This window comes from Drosophila miranda, chromosome 3 (assembly GCF_003369915.1).
Source record: "Drosophila miranda strain MSH22 chromosome 3, D.miranda_PacBio2.1, whole genome shotgun sequence".
NCBI lineage: Eukaryota > Metazoa > Arthropoda > Insecta > Diptera > Drosophilidae > Drosophila > Drosophila miranda.
Genome location: NC_046676.1, coordinates 19,690,626 through 19,705,271, shown reverse-complemented (window position 1 = coordinate 19,705,271; position 14,646 = coordinate 19,690,626). Strand labels below are relative to the sequence as shown.

The window sequence follows — 14,646 nt, the reverse complement described above, 5'->3', positions numbered from 1 at the left end:
CAATGGAAACAAGTCAAGATGGTATTCGTTGTAGCCTGATAAAATTTAAACCAAATGATTTCAAAATCATGAGGGTAAATAATGATATAAAAAAAAAACGAAATTTTCCATCAGATTAAATAAATATTTTATGAAAATATAAAATTTGTTTTCTCGGCAACGTTCATCGCGCTGTTTGGGGAGCTCGCCAGGCCAGTTACTACCAAAAGCCCGGTGGCCCCACTGAGCCCCACACAGTCGTTGGCGGTATCGCGTTGCTTTCGGTTCGGTTACGGCGCAAAAGCGGTTAAAACTTCCACAGAGAAGTATACGCACGGAGCTTGGAGTTATTTTTAACGTTTTTTAACAGAAATTTTAGGTTAGTGCGTGCTTTGACAAACGAGTTTTAAGTTATTTGCAATAAATGGTGTTTTGTGCCCGCCTGTGGCATGTTCTATGTACCAAAGGCCGATTGCCGCTGTAAAACGCTGGGGCACAGGTGTGCCGTGGCACAGCCACAACAAAGTGTGCAAGCATTTTAGGAATGGCATGCAATATGCAAATATGTAGATCTACCCCACAGAAAGTGAAGTTAAACTTGAAAACTAACACAAAACTGCCACACCCACTGCCAATATTTGAGAGGAATCTTCGATGCTCCCATTGGATGAGATCGAAAAGTGATCATGCTAATTGGAAAACAACTTGTTTCAAGTTTACTAGGCTTCAGTTCATAAAAATTCCTAAGGTGCTGGGGGTACCTTTAGCGAAGAGTGTGAGCGCGAGACTCGCGCAAAAATAAATATGGAAAAAAACTGTGTCTGTGTCGGCTGTTTCTTTCTACCTCAACTATGTCGCATGTACTCGTACGCTGGAACCGGTTCCTCAACAATGTGTGAATGATACGAAGCTGTGTGAGAGTGGCTCCGAGAGCCTGGGAAGGTGTGTGAGATCACAGACCCCAGCTGCATACATAGATCCACAAGGCATTTCAATTTCAATGGCACAGCTTAGTGCAACTCTTCTAATACAATGGGAAAATAGTAATTAATTAAACAACTTTTTACGCGAGAGTGTAAAAATAAGACCTGATGCGATCCATTGTCAAGTGAGTGATGTCAGCCGTTGCGCCTGCGCAGTCCCCAAAAGTTGGTGATGTAAACAGGGGATCGACGAAGACTGGGAGAAGGTATAGGCAATGAAAACGAAATGGAATGGAATGCAATAGAGCACAAGACGCTAAAAAGCAAGTACCTGGAAAGAGGGCGTGGAGCTGGAGACGATGTCTTTATCTCTGGACGTGACGCTGGCCACCAGAAATTGGCACACTTGTGTGTTTGTGTTTTTCCTTTATGCAATCCCTAGCTCCGTTGATTAATCAACTGTGACACTCGCTTTCTATCCCCCGTAGTACTATGCAACAGACACATACTGTTGTAATTAACGACACATCCAATTGCTTTTGGCTTCACTTTTATGTGGGTCGTTACAAGTTTTCCTTGAATGCTCTCGTATGCGCATATGTACGTACCTTCTCTGATCTACTACATGATGTCATCTAATTGCCAGTTTATGTATGCACATTCATCAAATCAAATCTATATCATGACGGAACAGTGGAGGTCTTTTCGCAGCCGGTTCTACACGTGTGACATAGTTTTCCCATTTTCCGAACCAGTGTGCACCTGTTCAGCTCTCAGTGCGGTTTTATTTTTGAATCATGGATTTGTTGTTCCATATCCCTTTTTCTATTGGGAATTGGGTTTGAATCGGAAACTGTCGCTTCTAGTTCGAATTTCCAATTAAACTACACCATATACCTATGCATAAACAATGTAATATTGGTTATAGACTTTTATCAACGGGAGGTTTGAAATTAATGGCCCCAGAAAGAACGACGATACCCATCAAGAAGCTAGAAGCCCCCTGACACATGCCACTTCGAGTTTTCCTCCTGTACACACAAGCAGCAAGTGTTGATCAATCTGCCAGGCATAGAATGAATGGAATACATACATATGTATGTACCTCCTTGAAATTATAGCTCTAACCCCATGACAAACCCTCCCTGTTGTATATTTGGGTACTCCCTGGAAAAGCGAACACAAGCGAGTGTTAACCCAGTTTACACAATTCGTGGCACGCGATGTCCGGTTAAGATTGCCTTGCAATGACCAGCAATTGCCACAGCAAAGAAAATTGTTAGCCCACCTTGACCGAACCCCATCCTATACCCAGTCACATCCCCACCCTTGGCACTAGCGTGGGGTCAATAGTTTGGCGTGTGCTACAAAATTTCTACGAGCTGGGAACTTCCAAGCCCCTAACTATTTTATGGCTGATAAAAAAAAACAGCTAGATAGAGGCATATTTCTTGAATTGGTTAGTCTTATCCGGGAGCATGATAAAGCCAAAGAAATCTTATCAATATTTGTCAACGAAGCACATACTACTTAAAGACACTCCAGAACTTCACGCGACATTCAGAGGGTTGTATCTAATTAGAGTGATTTCAAATTAAATATGTAACTTATCCGATCCAGTCGGGTATTTACCAGTCGGGTAAGTGGACCAAATGGGCCGCGTCTCGTAACAGAACACCGAAGAGGCGCAGCATAACACCGCGCGTGAGCCGCGTCAGCAGATTAATGCAGTTAATATCTATAGATTCTCTAAGACTCTCTCTCTCTCCGATCGAGATAACAAAATATCTCGCTTCGATGAAGTAAATTCGTCGATTCCTATTTTATTTTTTGCCCAGCCGCAATTCATTTATCTACTGGCTCTGATCCACATTGATCTTTTGGGTCTACAAAATTTCCAACTTTTAATATTGATCAAAGCTGTCAAAAGCAGAGCTTAATGTTTCTCAGATCTGTACAATCCGCATGTACAATATGCATATAGCAAACGTTGTGTGCACTCGTACACTGACAGCATTCAAATTGCCACTATTTTTTGTTTTACCAGTCTGAAAACTGGCTTTTTAACAAGGGCATGACAACCTCTATTGAGGAGCGGGCACACCACATAGTATGGGTATAAACAAATGCATATATACGGACATATACCATATAATAAGCATGATAGAGCCAAGTGTAGGAGCCCACATAATGGCTCATTGTTGTTGTGTATTTGTTGTGGAAAAGTCGCTAATCAGTTTTGTCTCACGTTCACAAAACAAAAGCTTAACAACCAAGCCAAGCCGTAGCGAATGGGAGCTGGAGGGCCAATGGCTATATGGCCAAAACACTTATTAATGTGCCAAGAATTTAATGGAAAGCATTTATTGTTATGGCTGCGGCCGTTTTGGGGCCAGGTGAAATTTTTCAGGTTTTCACTTTACCTTCCACAGTATGACGACGAACGTGGTGGCGGCCCTATCGGCCATGTTTGTCTGTCAGTAAAGGTCTGGGTCTCTTCTCTGGTGAATGTGATGTTTTCTAGATAAATCATTCACAATCAATAAATTTGACTTTCAAGGTCCGAACGCATAAAAAGTGAGCGCTCATTGTGCGGTTCTTGTATGGCGCGAATATATACAAAAAATAACCAAAAAACAAAAATAAGGTCTAAACAATGACTGTATCGAGCTAAAGCCGAAGCTTGTGGCGAGCTTCAATTAGCATTTTGCTGGCATTTCAAAGAAAGGCGATGGAATTAATTTTACAAAAATAAAAACGCATTTAAAGCCAGATATATACAAGCTCGTATAAAGATATATAATGAAAAGGTAAACACTTCAAGGTTAATCGCAAATGTTTTCAAATTCAAATTCAAGTTCAATTCGAATTCTTGTTATTTCAAGAGAGGGGAGCGACAAAATCAGAGCGGGATATGCATACACGCTGCTTGTCTGGGTAGATCGTTGTTCGCCTTCGCTTTAAATGAATCACAGCCTGAATTCATCAGTATGCCCATCGTGTAGGCACATGGGAAAATCCACTATACATAGTGGTTTTTTATGCTGCGGTCGTTTCACTCCCGCGGCGTCTCTCACTTCCTTATTGATCTGGCTTGGACCCCGACGCGACCACAAGCGAAAGCAAAAGTCACGTTCTGAGTCATTCTGGGGGAACTGACCTCGATAATATGGCACTGGCTCGGCACCCACCTGCAAAAAAAGCACCATAAATTCGCCTGACAATTGTCGGCCACTAAAAATATTTAAGTAATTTGCTTAAGCGCAATAAACGCTTAATTTATTACACCGCTAAACTAAACCACTAATCGCCGACTCGATTTACTGTACTATATAGTGTGCATTACGTATACGCAACGGTGCCTGACGAGCTCCACAGATAAGAATTGAGTGGCCAACTAACTGATAATTAAATGGTGTTAAACGATACGTTGGTCCTCTCCCCTCTAAATATACATAGCCCTAACGTCAGGCACAATCTGTCCCGATATGACTACCGTCTATTCGTAATTATATGATACTTTGAATATGCATGAATCTGATTTAGGTTGAACACTCACAATTTAACACTCTAATGGGGTTTGGGAGCAATGGCGATGAATGGTCTTATCTAAGGCACTCTTAAGCATATGCCATGAAAGAAGTGGAATTTGGTGATATATTTGTTTGTGTTTTTAGGATCTTTCATGGGAAATCTACTATATGAACATTAACAACTGCAGAACTGATTTATAACAAGTTTTGCCAAAATATGCATTAATCGTTCAACTCAAGTTCATATGAAAGGTACTCTGCTACCTATTATGAAACGATTAAGGTTAACTTTCAAGGTATTATTATGCTTCTATCAGAGAGAGAGAGAGAGAGAACTATTTCAGCATTTTATTGGTCAATTTGCTTATGGTACTTGAGGCCCCACTCTATAGTGCTTCACTGATAGTACCTCATTGACTATAGTCATAGAGAAAGATAGTTATCATCAAGTGTGTCGATACACAACCAGATAAGCAGATACATATTCGCAGATACATTTGCAATTCTTCGGTGGCTGTCTGGTGGCAGTTCACAGGAAACGTGTCACCGATAAGGGGGGGCGACATTGTTTGCCAGTTGGCAGTGCAATTATTTATGCCATGGTAATTAAACAGTCGGCAAATTATAGAAATGGAAATGGTAGTACGTGGAGCTGCGTATGACGGGGTGCAGACGGAAGCGTGGACACGGTTCGGTTCGCTTCTGATCACTCGTGGTTACACCAGAAGCGAAGCGATGAACGAACGAACCAACGAAAGAACGAACATCTTGTCTGATTAACATTCTGACTCACATTGTCTTCTCGACAGGTGCTCAAAAAGATGACGCTGACTGTGCGGAGAGACCGCGAGCGATTCGGCTGGAGTGCGCTGGCGATGACGATGTCGCTGCTAGTGATGGCTACCTGGCTGGAGCCCAGCCAGAGCTTGCCGCAAGGTGCACCGGAAACGGTGTGCGACACAATGCTGCCGTTCCATTCGGGTGGCAGTGTGCTGCCCCAGAACAGTGTCTCCCCCTTCAGCGTGGAGACCTCCGCCTCGACGGTGGGCCAGGGCCAGACGGTGCGCGTGGATGTCACGGGAGTGCCGGAGGGTCTGACCTTCGGTGGCTTCATGGTGCAGGCTCGCAACCGCAATCCGCCCCACCAGATTATCGGCCAGTTCAGCCCGGCCCGTGACGGCACAGTCAAGCTGATGAACTGCGAGAACTCCGTGAACAACTCGGCAACGCACAGCAATGCGGGGCCCAAGCCGCAGGTCTACCTGGAGTGGCAGTCCCCGGTGGACTTCCTCGGCCAAGTGGTCTTCAAGTGAGTAGAGAGATCCTCTTAAGAAGCCACTTCTCTAACTCTAACTACTTCTCTCCTCCGCAGTGCCACGATTGCCCAATCGTACAGTGAATTCTGGGTGGGCGTTCCCTCTAATCCTGTGCAGATTGTCAGGCGTGACCTGGGTGCCGTACCACTGCCCACAGCTGTTCCACAGCCTGCCTTTGGAGCTGCTCTTCCTACCACTCGTGCACCGTATGTGCCACCCAACTACGTGGCGCCGAGCGCTGTGGCAGCCACCGCTGATCCCTTCTACAATGGCTGCGGCGTGAGCAAGAACTGTTTCGGCTTTCCCGATGGCTGTGTGAACAGCAAGACCTGCACCTCCGTGGCCGCCGTGACAGTGCGCGGGGACATCTACGAGTTCGAACTACAGTCTGGCAGGGGCAACAATGCTGCCTACGTGGCAGTGGGTCTCTCGGAGGATGCCAAGATGGGTGAGGACCTGACCATCGAGTGTGTTCCCGAGAATGGCCGTGTCGTCATGTACTCCTCCCTCACCTCGGCCACTCCCTACGCCGCCGTCAGGACCAGCGTGGTAATTTGTGGGACAGTCCATATTCCCATGCTAATGTTCCATTTATGAATGGCTATCTTTTTCTTTGCAGCCCCAAAGCTCGGCTCGTCTGCTGAATGCCTCGATTGTGGATGGTGTGATCTACTGCAAGGTGGAGCGGGATCCCGTTACCGTGGTGCAGGGACGCACCTTTGACCTGAGAAGGAAGCAGTACCATCTGCTGGTGGCCTCCGGCAGCAGTCTGAAGGACAACAGTGTGGGCTATCACGACATTGGTCGCCTGCCCTCGGGCAAGGCCATCAACCTGGCCGAAGTACAGGACCTGAGCGGTTCGAGCAATATCCTCGTGCAGCTGCATGGCGCATTCATGATCGTCGCCTGGATCGGCACCACATCGCTGGGCATCATCTTTGCCCGCTACTTCAAGCAGACGTGGGTGGGCAGCCAGAGCTGCGGCAAAGACCAATGGTTCGCGTGGCATCGCCTGCTCATGGTCACAACCTGGTCGCTGACAATAGCCGCCTACATCCTCATCTGGGTAGAGCTGAAACGGGCGGTGTGGCATGCCCACTCCATCATTGGCCTGATCACCGTGATCTTGTGCTTCCTTCAGCCCATTGGTGCTTTATTCCGTCCCGGGCCCAATGACAAGAAGCGGCCGTACTTCAACTGGGGTCATTGGCTGGGCGGCAATCTGGCTCACATCCTGGGCAGTAAGTACCCCTCGCAGAAGAGTTGACTCATCTCGGAATAACATGCTCTTTGCTTGCTCTTTCAGTTGTGACCATCTTCTTTTCGGTGAAACTGCCAAAGGCTGAACTGCCCGAATGGATGGACTGGATTTTGGTCAGCTTCGTGGTGGTCCATGTCCTCGTCCACCTGATATTCTCTGTAAGTAGAGCGACTGATACCCCAGGGTGGTTGTGTGTACCCCTTTCATTTGACCCCAAAGTGTATAAAGAGTAGTCAAACCAGATCTCTATCGAGATCTTGGTTCCCTGCATTACCTGCCTGTACAGAGGTTCTAGTTGTGTCCCTAAACGCTCATTCATCTGCTACTAATTCATATGTCATCCATTGTCCCACAAGAGCAACTTGGCTATGTCCATTAATGTGTAGATTGGCTTGTGCTTGAATCATTGGCAGATTACGGGATTGGCCTCGGAACGACACCTCAGCCAGCGGGCTAACACCTTCCAGATGGGCGAAATGTCGCCGCATCATCAACAGCACGCCATGCGCAATGGCATGACAATGGAGCGCAAAATGGATGCACCGGTAGGTCAAGGTTCTTCTAATCTTCTATATAAGCACTACACGGATTCTTGTTTCCCCTCTTTCAGTATGGTGCCATGCGCAAGGGACTGCTGGGAGTCTATGGTGTGGTATTGGTGTTGTTTGTGGTGGTGCTGATTTTGCTGGTGGTGCTGGCTCCCATTGAACAATTTCTGGGCAAAACCTAGACTCCTGAATCTGGATCGGATTGGAAGATGTAGCGTTAGACAGTGCTCTCCTACCCTTTCCCATTCGCTCTCTTACCCATCCATTTGCGATGGCCTATATTCGTAACAACCTTGTGTGCTCATTGTTTAACCCCTGATTCCTGACCCCCCTCTCCACTACACCGTTTTATATGTTGTTTTATGTGTAATTAGGCGCAAAGTGTCACCCGGCCGTTCAGTACATGTTATATAATTTATTATTAATAAAAGTAAAACAAGCCAACATAAATGCATTAAATTTGTTTATATTCCCGTTCTCTAATCAGCTATCCCGCAAGTGTCATTGGGTGCTGGTGCTGGCTGCTGCTGAGGCATGTATCAGTTTCTGGATGCACTTTCTTCTTCTATATATATTTCATTTATGTACGAGTATATATATATATATATATATATATAGTTGTAAAAACTATTACAATTATTTGGAGCAGACCATTATCATTAGATATAGTATATGTTTGTATTTGTATTATGTGTACGCTGTTTGTATACTTTTGGGGCTCCACTAAAATTATTATACTTAACTGATAGATAAACTCTACAATTTCTGAAATTGAAAAAACGAAACTTTTAACACGGAACGAAACGGAATCATCGCTCTTCTAGTATGAACGTCTCCTGCGGATACAGTTTGAGCATCTCCAGGGTTTGCCTAGATTCGATGGCTGTCAGATCGCGACGCGGCCAGCTGCTGATCAGTTTGTACTCTTCGATGAGGAACCCATTGGCGGTCACATAGTTCAGCAGATCCTGCAGGGATTTCAAAAAGAATCCCAGGTTAATAATGGCTTTGATCAAGAGGGATGCTTTCTCCGCTTACCTGCAAGTTGTTTTGAGTGTAGAATCTTCTTTCGAGAAAATCGCCCGTGGGCTTTCGCACACGTATCTTGAATATGTTCGTTTCCTGCTCCCCCGGCTCCTGAGGCAGCGACTGTTCAGCCTGCCAAATAACGAGATTTGTTTAAGAAAATTATTTAACTTAATTGGTAGCTACTTACGACTAATCGTATGGACTCGCGCCTGGCGCTCTCCTCAGCTCGCTCTGACTCAATGCGCTTACGTTCGGCTGCCTGGGCGGCCGCCTTTTGACTCTTTGCTGCTTCTTTGGCCATGTCCGCCTGTAGGGTTTCCTCGTATGCCATGTCCTGCTCGGCCTTCACTTGATCCCGTGCCGCTTTCTCATCCTCCTGTCGTATCTCAACCTGCAGCTGCTCCTCGTACATGGCGGTTGTTTCAATGAGCCTCGTTAGCAAATCATCAAGACCAATATTACCTAAAAAGTAAAGGCTTGTATATGAAATATAAGGACTTGAGGGACTTTGAGTTGCCGTACCATGAATCACAGAGAGAACCTCGCAGTTACTTCCCAATTGTCGGCTCTTTCCAACTAGCATAATGGCCGGAAGCTTGTCCAGCTTTATGTTTCTGGCCGTGAGTGATGCGTTGCTGCTTATACGAGCCGTCAGCAAAGAGAGGAACCTGAAAATATCATGGATTCATTAAGTATAAGTTTTTGCTGCGAGTTGGAGGTCATTTAATTGTAAAATTACATATCCTTGTTGCTCTCGTAGGTCATGTCCCAGCCGAAGAGAATAAACTTTTCCTTTAATGTCTGAATTATGCTCTCTGCTTTCATCAGATGATCACAGAAAACATTCGTGAGTATGCTCTCGCCGTGATGTAAGTAAATGGCCAAGAGTTTACGCTATAAATATTAAGAATTAAGATATATACACTTCGTCTTTGGGAATAGTTGGGTGCTATTGTTGTTATCACCTCTTTGGCAGGCTTGTGGCAGGCCAGCTGCAAGGCATTATCTAAGCTGCCGTCAAAGAACTCAGGATAGGGCTCACCGAACCGGGACCGGTAGTTCGCCACAAACTGGGTGGAGCCAGTCGTCTCATCATCCGTATTGTTTGGTACTAGAGAAACGACAATTTTAGTCAGAGCAAAATATAAAAAAAAGCGTTTTGAGTCCTCACTTAGATGTCTGTTGAGCGGTTGAACGGGTGGAGAATCTGTAAATATGTACTCAGCCGTATTGAAGTCCGTGGCATCCTCAAACTCATCCGCTGAGCTCTCGCTGTCGAGAGTCACAACATCGAATACGTTGTTCGACAAACTGGAACTCGTTTGTGCGTTGTCGCCATCGAGAGGCACATTGGAATTTGATTGAACGCGTTCCGCAATGTTTCGTAAGACGAATTGGTGATTCAGCTCAATGCCCGATTGCTGAAACGATCATTAAAGATAAATACACATGTCGATGATAGCCGAAAGAATTTACCGCCAAGGTTGTTTCATTATTACAACCACTGGGCCAGCCGGTCCATTCTTGATGCCTCACTGGTATGTTCTTCATGCAGAAGACATTCATTTTAACTTCTTGGATGGTAGTGCGTGCGGGTAGGTTCATTGTGAAGGTGCCTTCCGGCTCGTACAATATCTTGATGGTGAAATCATTATCTGTTCGCTGCGGCACCTCATCTCTAAAAGGATAGCATGACAAGTCGTTTTATAATACAGTTTTAAGAATCATTATTTTTGCATCGCTTACGGTTCTGTGTCCATGAAACCATCATCGGTTAGATCAACGAGAATCAGCTCGTTTTCCTGTGACAAATCTAAATTACAAATTTGTGTTCCCCCTATCTGAGCATCGCTGGCCCTCGATGGCGGCCAGCCGCTTATGGCCTGCCGACACACTGGGACATTGGTCGCGTCGAAAATTTTTCGTTTCAGTTGCTCTAAAAGAAGCGAATCCAGAAGAAAGGATGGAATTACCTTCGGTTGCGGCTTACATGTGCGCGAGGTACCTACCAATCGTTGCTGTTGGAGGCAATCGTATGTGGAACAACATCTGATTGAAGTGTATGTTGAAGTTCATGACGTTTTGGTTGTTGTTTTGACTGGAGGGATCCAAGTTAATGGTCGACGTCAGATGGGCTAGCAATTGTGACGCTATAGTAGATATGTGCCATGTAATTTGTGTATATGCGACGTAATCACATTATACTCACTGGGATACCGATGCCGCTGGTTCTGATTATGGTTGTGCATAGGCGATGCAAAGAAGCTGGAGGCGCCGGCATTCGATGGCCCCGGCAGCTCATCGTAGCTGGGTGGCCTGAAACCGTTTGTGTTCGATTGCGACCCCGGCTGCACTGGATCCGCGACAGCTGGCCGGGCCGCCTGTATGGGATTGGACAGCGGCGCATCGTCATGGGGCATGACTCGGCTCAGGGCATCCTGCAGCAGACAGAGCAACAAACGCCAACGCAATAGAATATACGCATGTGCGAAGACCGAGACAAAGACGCCTGTGACGTTGCAGAATAGAACTTACCATAAGATTCCAGTTGACAGCCTCCAGGTGGGAGAAGGCCTCTCCGACATCGTCGATGCCAGTTATGTTCTGCGAATATCATGAAAGGGGGAACACTCGCATTAAAATCTTGAGTTAATCCGAGAAAAATATCCCACACAACGTCACCCACACCCAGCGAACACACAGCACACACGCACCGAAAATGTGCGCATAAAATAATCACAGAAGTTTCTCGTGATTCTCGGGGGGACGTGGCCAGAGTACTTTACCTGGAAACTGGCCAGGGTCTCGTCCTTGTTCTCCGACATTAGAAGTGGTTGCGGGGTTGCCTGTTTAAATTGTTTTCTACTTATAAGATTTTCACTACAAAAAATTACACAAAGAAAAAGTGACAGTCCAGTGTGACCAGTTTTGGGATAGGCCAAGCGCAATAAGGTATTTTGCTGCCAAGTGAATGTTATCGTTCACAGCTCTGTTGCTGCCTACTCTAATAAATTCAAACAGAGGGGCGCCAAACCTCCAGCTTGAGTAACAGGGCAAAATTGACATCCCTTATATATATTGGTTTAACTGATTCTCTGGTTGAGTTCCTCTGGTTATCTGATAAAATCAATAACCATGCAGTAGCAACAGATTCCAGAATCCTTTCATCAGCGTAATGTATTCCGTTTTAAATTGTGATTAATATGGGAAACTTAATATTGTGTACCAGTGGGAAATCGCAGCGAAGATCCAGCAGGCAGTACTCGATGTCGCCCACGCACAACAGCGACCAGAACAAATGTCATACGATTAATCTTCATAAGGGGAGTGAAATCAAAGACGAGAGGCGATGTGATTTCGATGTGGCCGGGACCCAGTTCAGCATAGATGAATCCTGTCGTTACAGCTGATAACATGTTGCTTGCTGCCTTGAAACTCGGCCTGGTTTTGGCTGCAATTAGCGGGTGTTGCATGCTACCAGCTCCGCTGGCGGACCGCGAAATGGATCGGCAGCAGGAGCTGCCCCAGCGCATCTACGGGTTGCTCGATAAAATGTCCTGCAGCCGGAAGCTTAATGCGAGCGCCACATTCGCCCTGCTCCTGGCCGAATTCCTGATAAAACGTGAGCTTAATGAGCCGTGCATGTGCGATAGAGATGACAGATGTCCCTCACGTAAACAATGGGAATTTATGAATATTTATCGTTGGCAGAGAAACTGCGCTACGTGCCGCCCACTCGCTTCGAGAGGCAACTCTACTATCATTTGCTGCACAGGATGGAGCACATCAAGAGCCGCTCGAGTGTCTCCCCGGCAACAGCAACGGGCATCGAAAGACAAAGTAAGAGCGAATAGAACATGTGAATATCCGATTGGGGCACCTGTATCCCAATGTTTCTTCCAGTCCTGGAAAGTGCCTTTCAGAGAAACGTCATGCTTCTGCCGCCATCGGTGAGTTACGGTCAATTGGATGCCAATGGAGAGTACGAGCAGCTGGCGGCCATATATGGAAAAGTGGTCAACGAAGGCCACCCCAATAGAACGCAATCAGGTGAGCTGAAATAGAACCCCACACCTAATAATACCCCAAACTCTCCCTCTCTCTCTCTCTCTCTCTCTTTGTCTCCTGTAGATCTCTGCATGAGGGAGATTGTGGAGCTCGACTTGAGAAACTGTAAGCTGCCTTCCCACGAGTGCCTGGAGCTGCTGACCAGCGATGCACCCACCTTTGGCTACCAGAGGACCCATCAGTATGTATATCCCTTAATAGCTTACCCAAAAACCTACCCCACATTCCACCTTTCAGGGTGCTTCTTCTCTACATGCTGCAGCATCACGTGTGTGCCCCCCATTTGAGCCCTCCGCAGGTGTACGAGCTGCTGGCCAAGAGCCATTGCAATGAGGTGGTACGCGAACAGAACGCCATACGGAGCCTGGGGCTGTCCGAGCAGTATCGAGATTTATATTTGGAGCAAGGTGAGCCCGGCTTATCTGCCACTTGTATGATGTATCTTTACGAGTACCCTCCCGTTCTGCCTCGACAGCAACAATCTGCGGCCTCTTTGGCTACAATGAGGTTTTGAACTGGCGCAATGTGATGGAAATTGGCAGCTGGTTCGAGGACGACGCTGATGATGGCGATGATAATGTGGCTGACAAGTCCCACGATAGTCAGCATATAAACGATCTGGCCTTGGTCTTCTATATAAATGCAATGTTGCTGTTGCACTAAGGTCTCCTTCGCCCCAATCTTTATCCGCATACCCCTGCTGCTTGCTGATTGCTTCTGCTTGATAAGTTAATAAAGTGCCGCTTATGGCTTATTGCTTGATGTTTGTGCTAGCTTCGAAATCCGTCTGGAAGTCTAGCTAATGCCTTTGTTATTGGCACCCATCGTTGAGAGGGTGGTGTTGAATGGGGTGTGTGCCAGCGACATGTGGAATGGGGAAGGAAACAACATTTGTAATGTGACACATTACTTGCGCTTGGCTGGCTGCTCGACTGATGGATATGCAGCCATGACAACAACGAAAACGTCGACAACACTTTCCATTACAAAATGCTAACATTGAAGTGGAATACTAATATTTGCCCTGACATACTCGAAAACATGGAAGCCAGAGGCACAAGCCGGGTCGGTTCGGTTCGGTTCGGGGTCGTTTGGGGTCTCCAACTGGATATTAATGCCTCATTTGCTGCCACTCGAAGACAGGGCAGGCAGAGTGCAACGCTTGCACTCCCTAAGCCTTCGACAAAGGACATGGACACACACAGAGGCACATGTGTCGTCTCCTTTGGCAGGGGCGCATTGTCGGGTTTCATGAATAGCGTTGGGTCATTAGTAACGTTGACTTGTCAATGCAGCAACGGCAACAACAATGTGGAAAGCGAGCCGCCGCAGACTTGGCCAGTCTCGGTTACCAAGGGGATGGAGCCGGGGGAGTGGGAGTGGAATTGGGATAGGGATAGGGCTCTGGCCTGGCATGGCCTGGCCTGGCCTAGACATTCCTGCTCCTTTTCTCACATGTGTATATGTATATATGTAGCTGTTTTTATACCCGATACTCAAAATGAGTATTGGGGTATATTAGATTTGTGGTAAAAGTGGATGTGTGTAACGTCCAGAAGGAATCGTTTCCGACCCCATAAAGTACATATATTCTTGATCAGCATTATTAGCCGAGTCGATTGAGCCCTGTCTGTCTGTCCGTCCGTCCGTCCGTCCGTCTGACCGTCCCTATTAGCGCCTAGTGCTCAAAGACTACAAGAGCTAGAGCAACGATGTTTTGGATCCAGACTTCTGTGATATGTCACTGCTACAAGAATATTTCAAAACTTCGCCCCGCCCACTTCCACCCCCACAAAAAGCGAAAATCTGTGGCATCCACAATTTCGACGATACGAGAAAACAAAAACGCAGAATAGTAGAGGATGACTATATCTTCCAGAATGCAAAATCTGAATCAGATCGTATAATTATTATAGCCAGAATCAAGAAAACAATTTCATTCTTTCTATCTGTCTCTCTCTAACACATAGGTTTCATGGTCTTTTTTGC

At 46.2% G+C, this 14,646-nt stretch overlaps 3 protein-coding genes across 7 annotated transcripts; 2 read left to right on the top strand and 1 right to left on the bottom strand.

Moving 5' to 3' along the window:
• The first annotated feature begins 220 nt into the window (after positions 1-220).
• LOC108160095 (putative ferric-chelate reductase 1 homolog) lies at positions 221-8,010 on the top strand. Of its 4 annotated transcripts, none has more exons than XM_017293877.2 (7): positions 221-358; positions 5,245-5,744; positions 5,808-6,300; positions 6,371-6,992; positions 7,058-7,170; positions 7,399-7,557; positions 7,623-7,742. In XM_017293877.2, the coding sequence occupies exons 2-7, from the start codon at positions 5,257-5,259 to the stop codon at positions 7,740-7,742; spliced, it is 1,995 nt and encodes a 664-aa protein (XP_017149366.1). In that variant the 5' UTR covers positions 221-358; positions 5,245-5,256. The 4 variants fall into 4 exon arrangements, with proteins under 4 accessions (XP_017149366.1, XP_033247059.1, XP_033247057.1 ...); XM_033391168.1 differs by lacking the exon at positions 221-358 and adding an exon at positions 4,909-5,037; XM_033391166.1 differs by lacking the exon at positions 221-358 and having other exon boundaries at positions 7,623-8,010.
• Positions 8,011-11,517, bottom strand: LOC108160094 (FAS-associated factor 1). 2 transcript variants are annotated; one of them, XM_017293875.2, is made up of 13 exons: positions 11,376-11,414; positions 11,125-11,193; positions 10,799-11,027; positions 10,599-10,739; positions 10,336-10,525; positions 10,066-10,267; positions 9,761-10,010; positions 9,555-9,700; positions 9,329-9,483; positions 9,112-9,257; positions 8,777-9,051; positions 8,599-8,718; positions 8,011-8,528 (listed from the first exon to the last, which is right to left on the bottom strand). In XM_017293875.2, the coding sequence occupies exons 1-13, from the start codon at positions 11,412-11,414 to the stop codon at positions 8,370-8,372; spliced, it is 2,121 nt and encodes a 706-aa protein (XP_017149364.1). In that variant the 3' UTR covers positions 8,011-8,369. The 2 variants fall into 2 exon arrangements, with proteins under 2 accessions (XP_017149364.1, XP_017149365.1); XM_017293876.2 differs by having other exon boundaries at positions 8,370-8,528; positions 10,599-10,724; positions 11,376-11,517.
• A 320-nt stretch (positions 11,518-11,837) lies between these two features.
• LOC108158285 lies at positions 11,838-13,419 on the top strand. The gene is made up of 6 exons (XM_017290522.1): positions 11,838-12,211; positions 12,301-12,429; positions 12,493-12,639; positions 12,721-12,838; positions 12,895-13,064; positions 13,133-13,419. Exons 1-6 carry the CDS (start codon positions 11,977-11,979, stop codon positions 13,318-13,320), a joined length of 987 nt encoding a protein of 328 aa, XP_017146011.1. The 5' UTR covers positions 11,838-11,976; the 3' UTR covers positions 13,321-13,419.
• Positions 13,420-14,646: the final 1,227 nt, after the last annotated feature.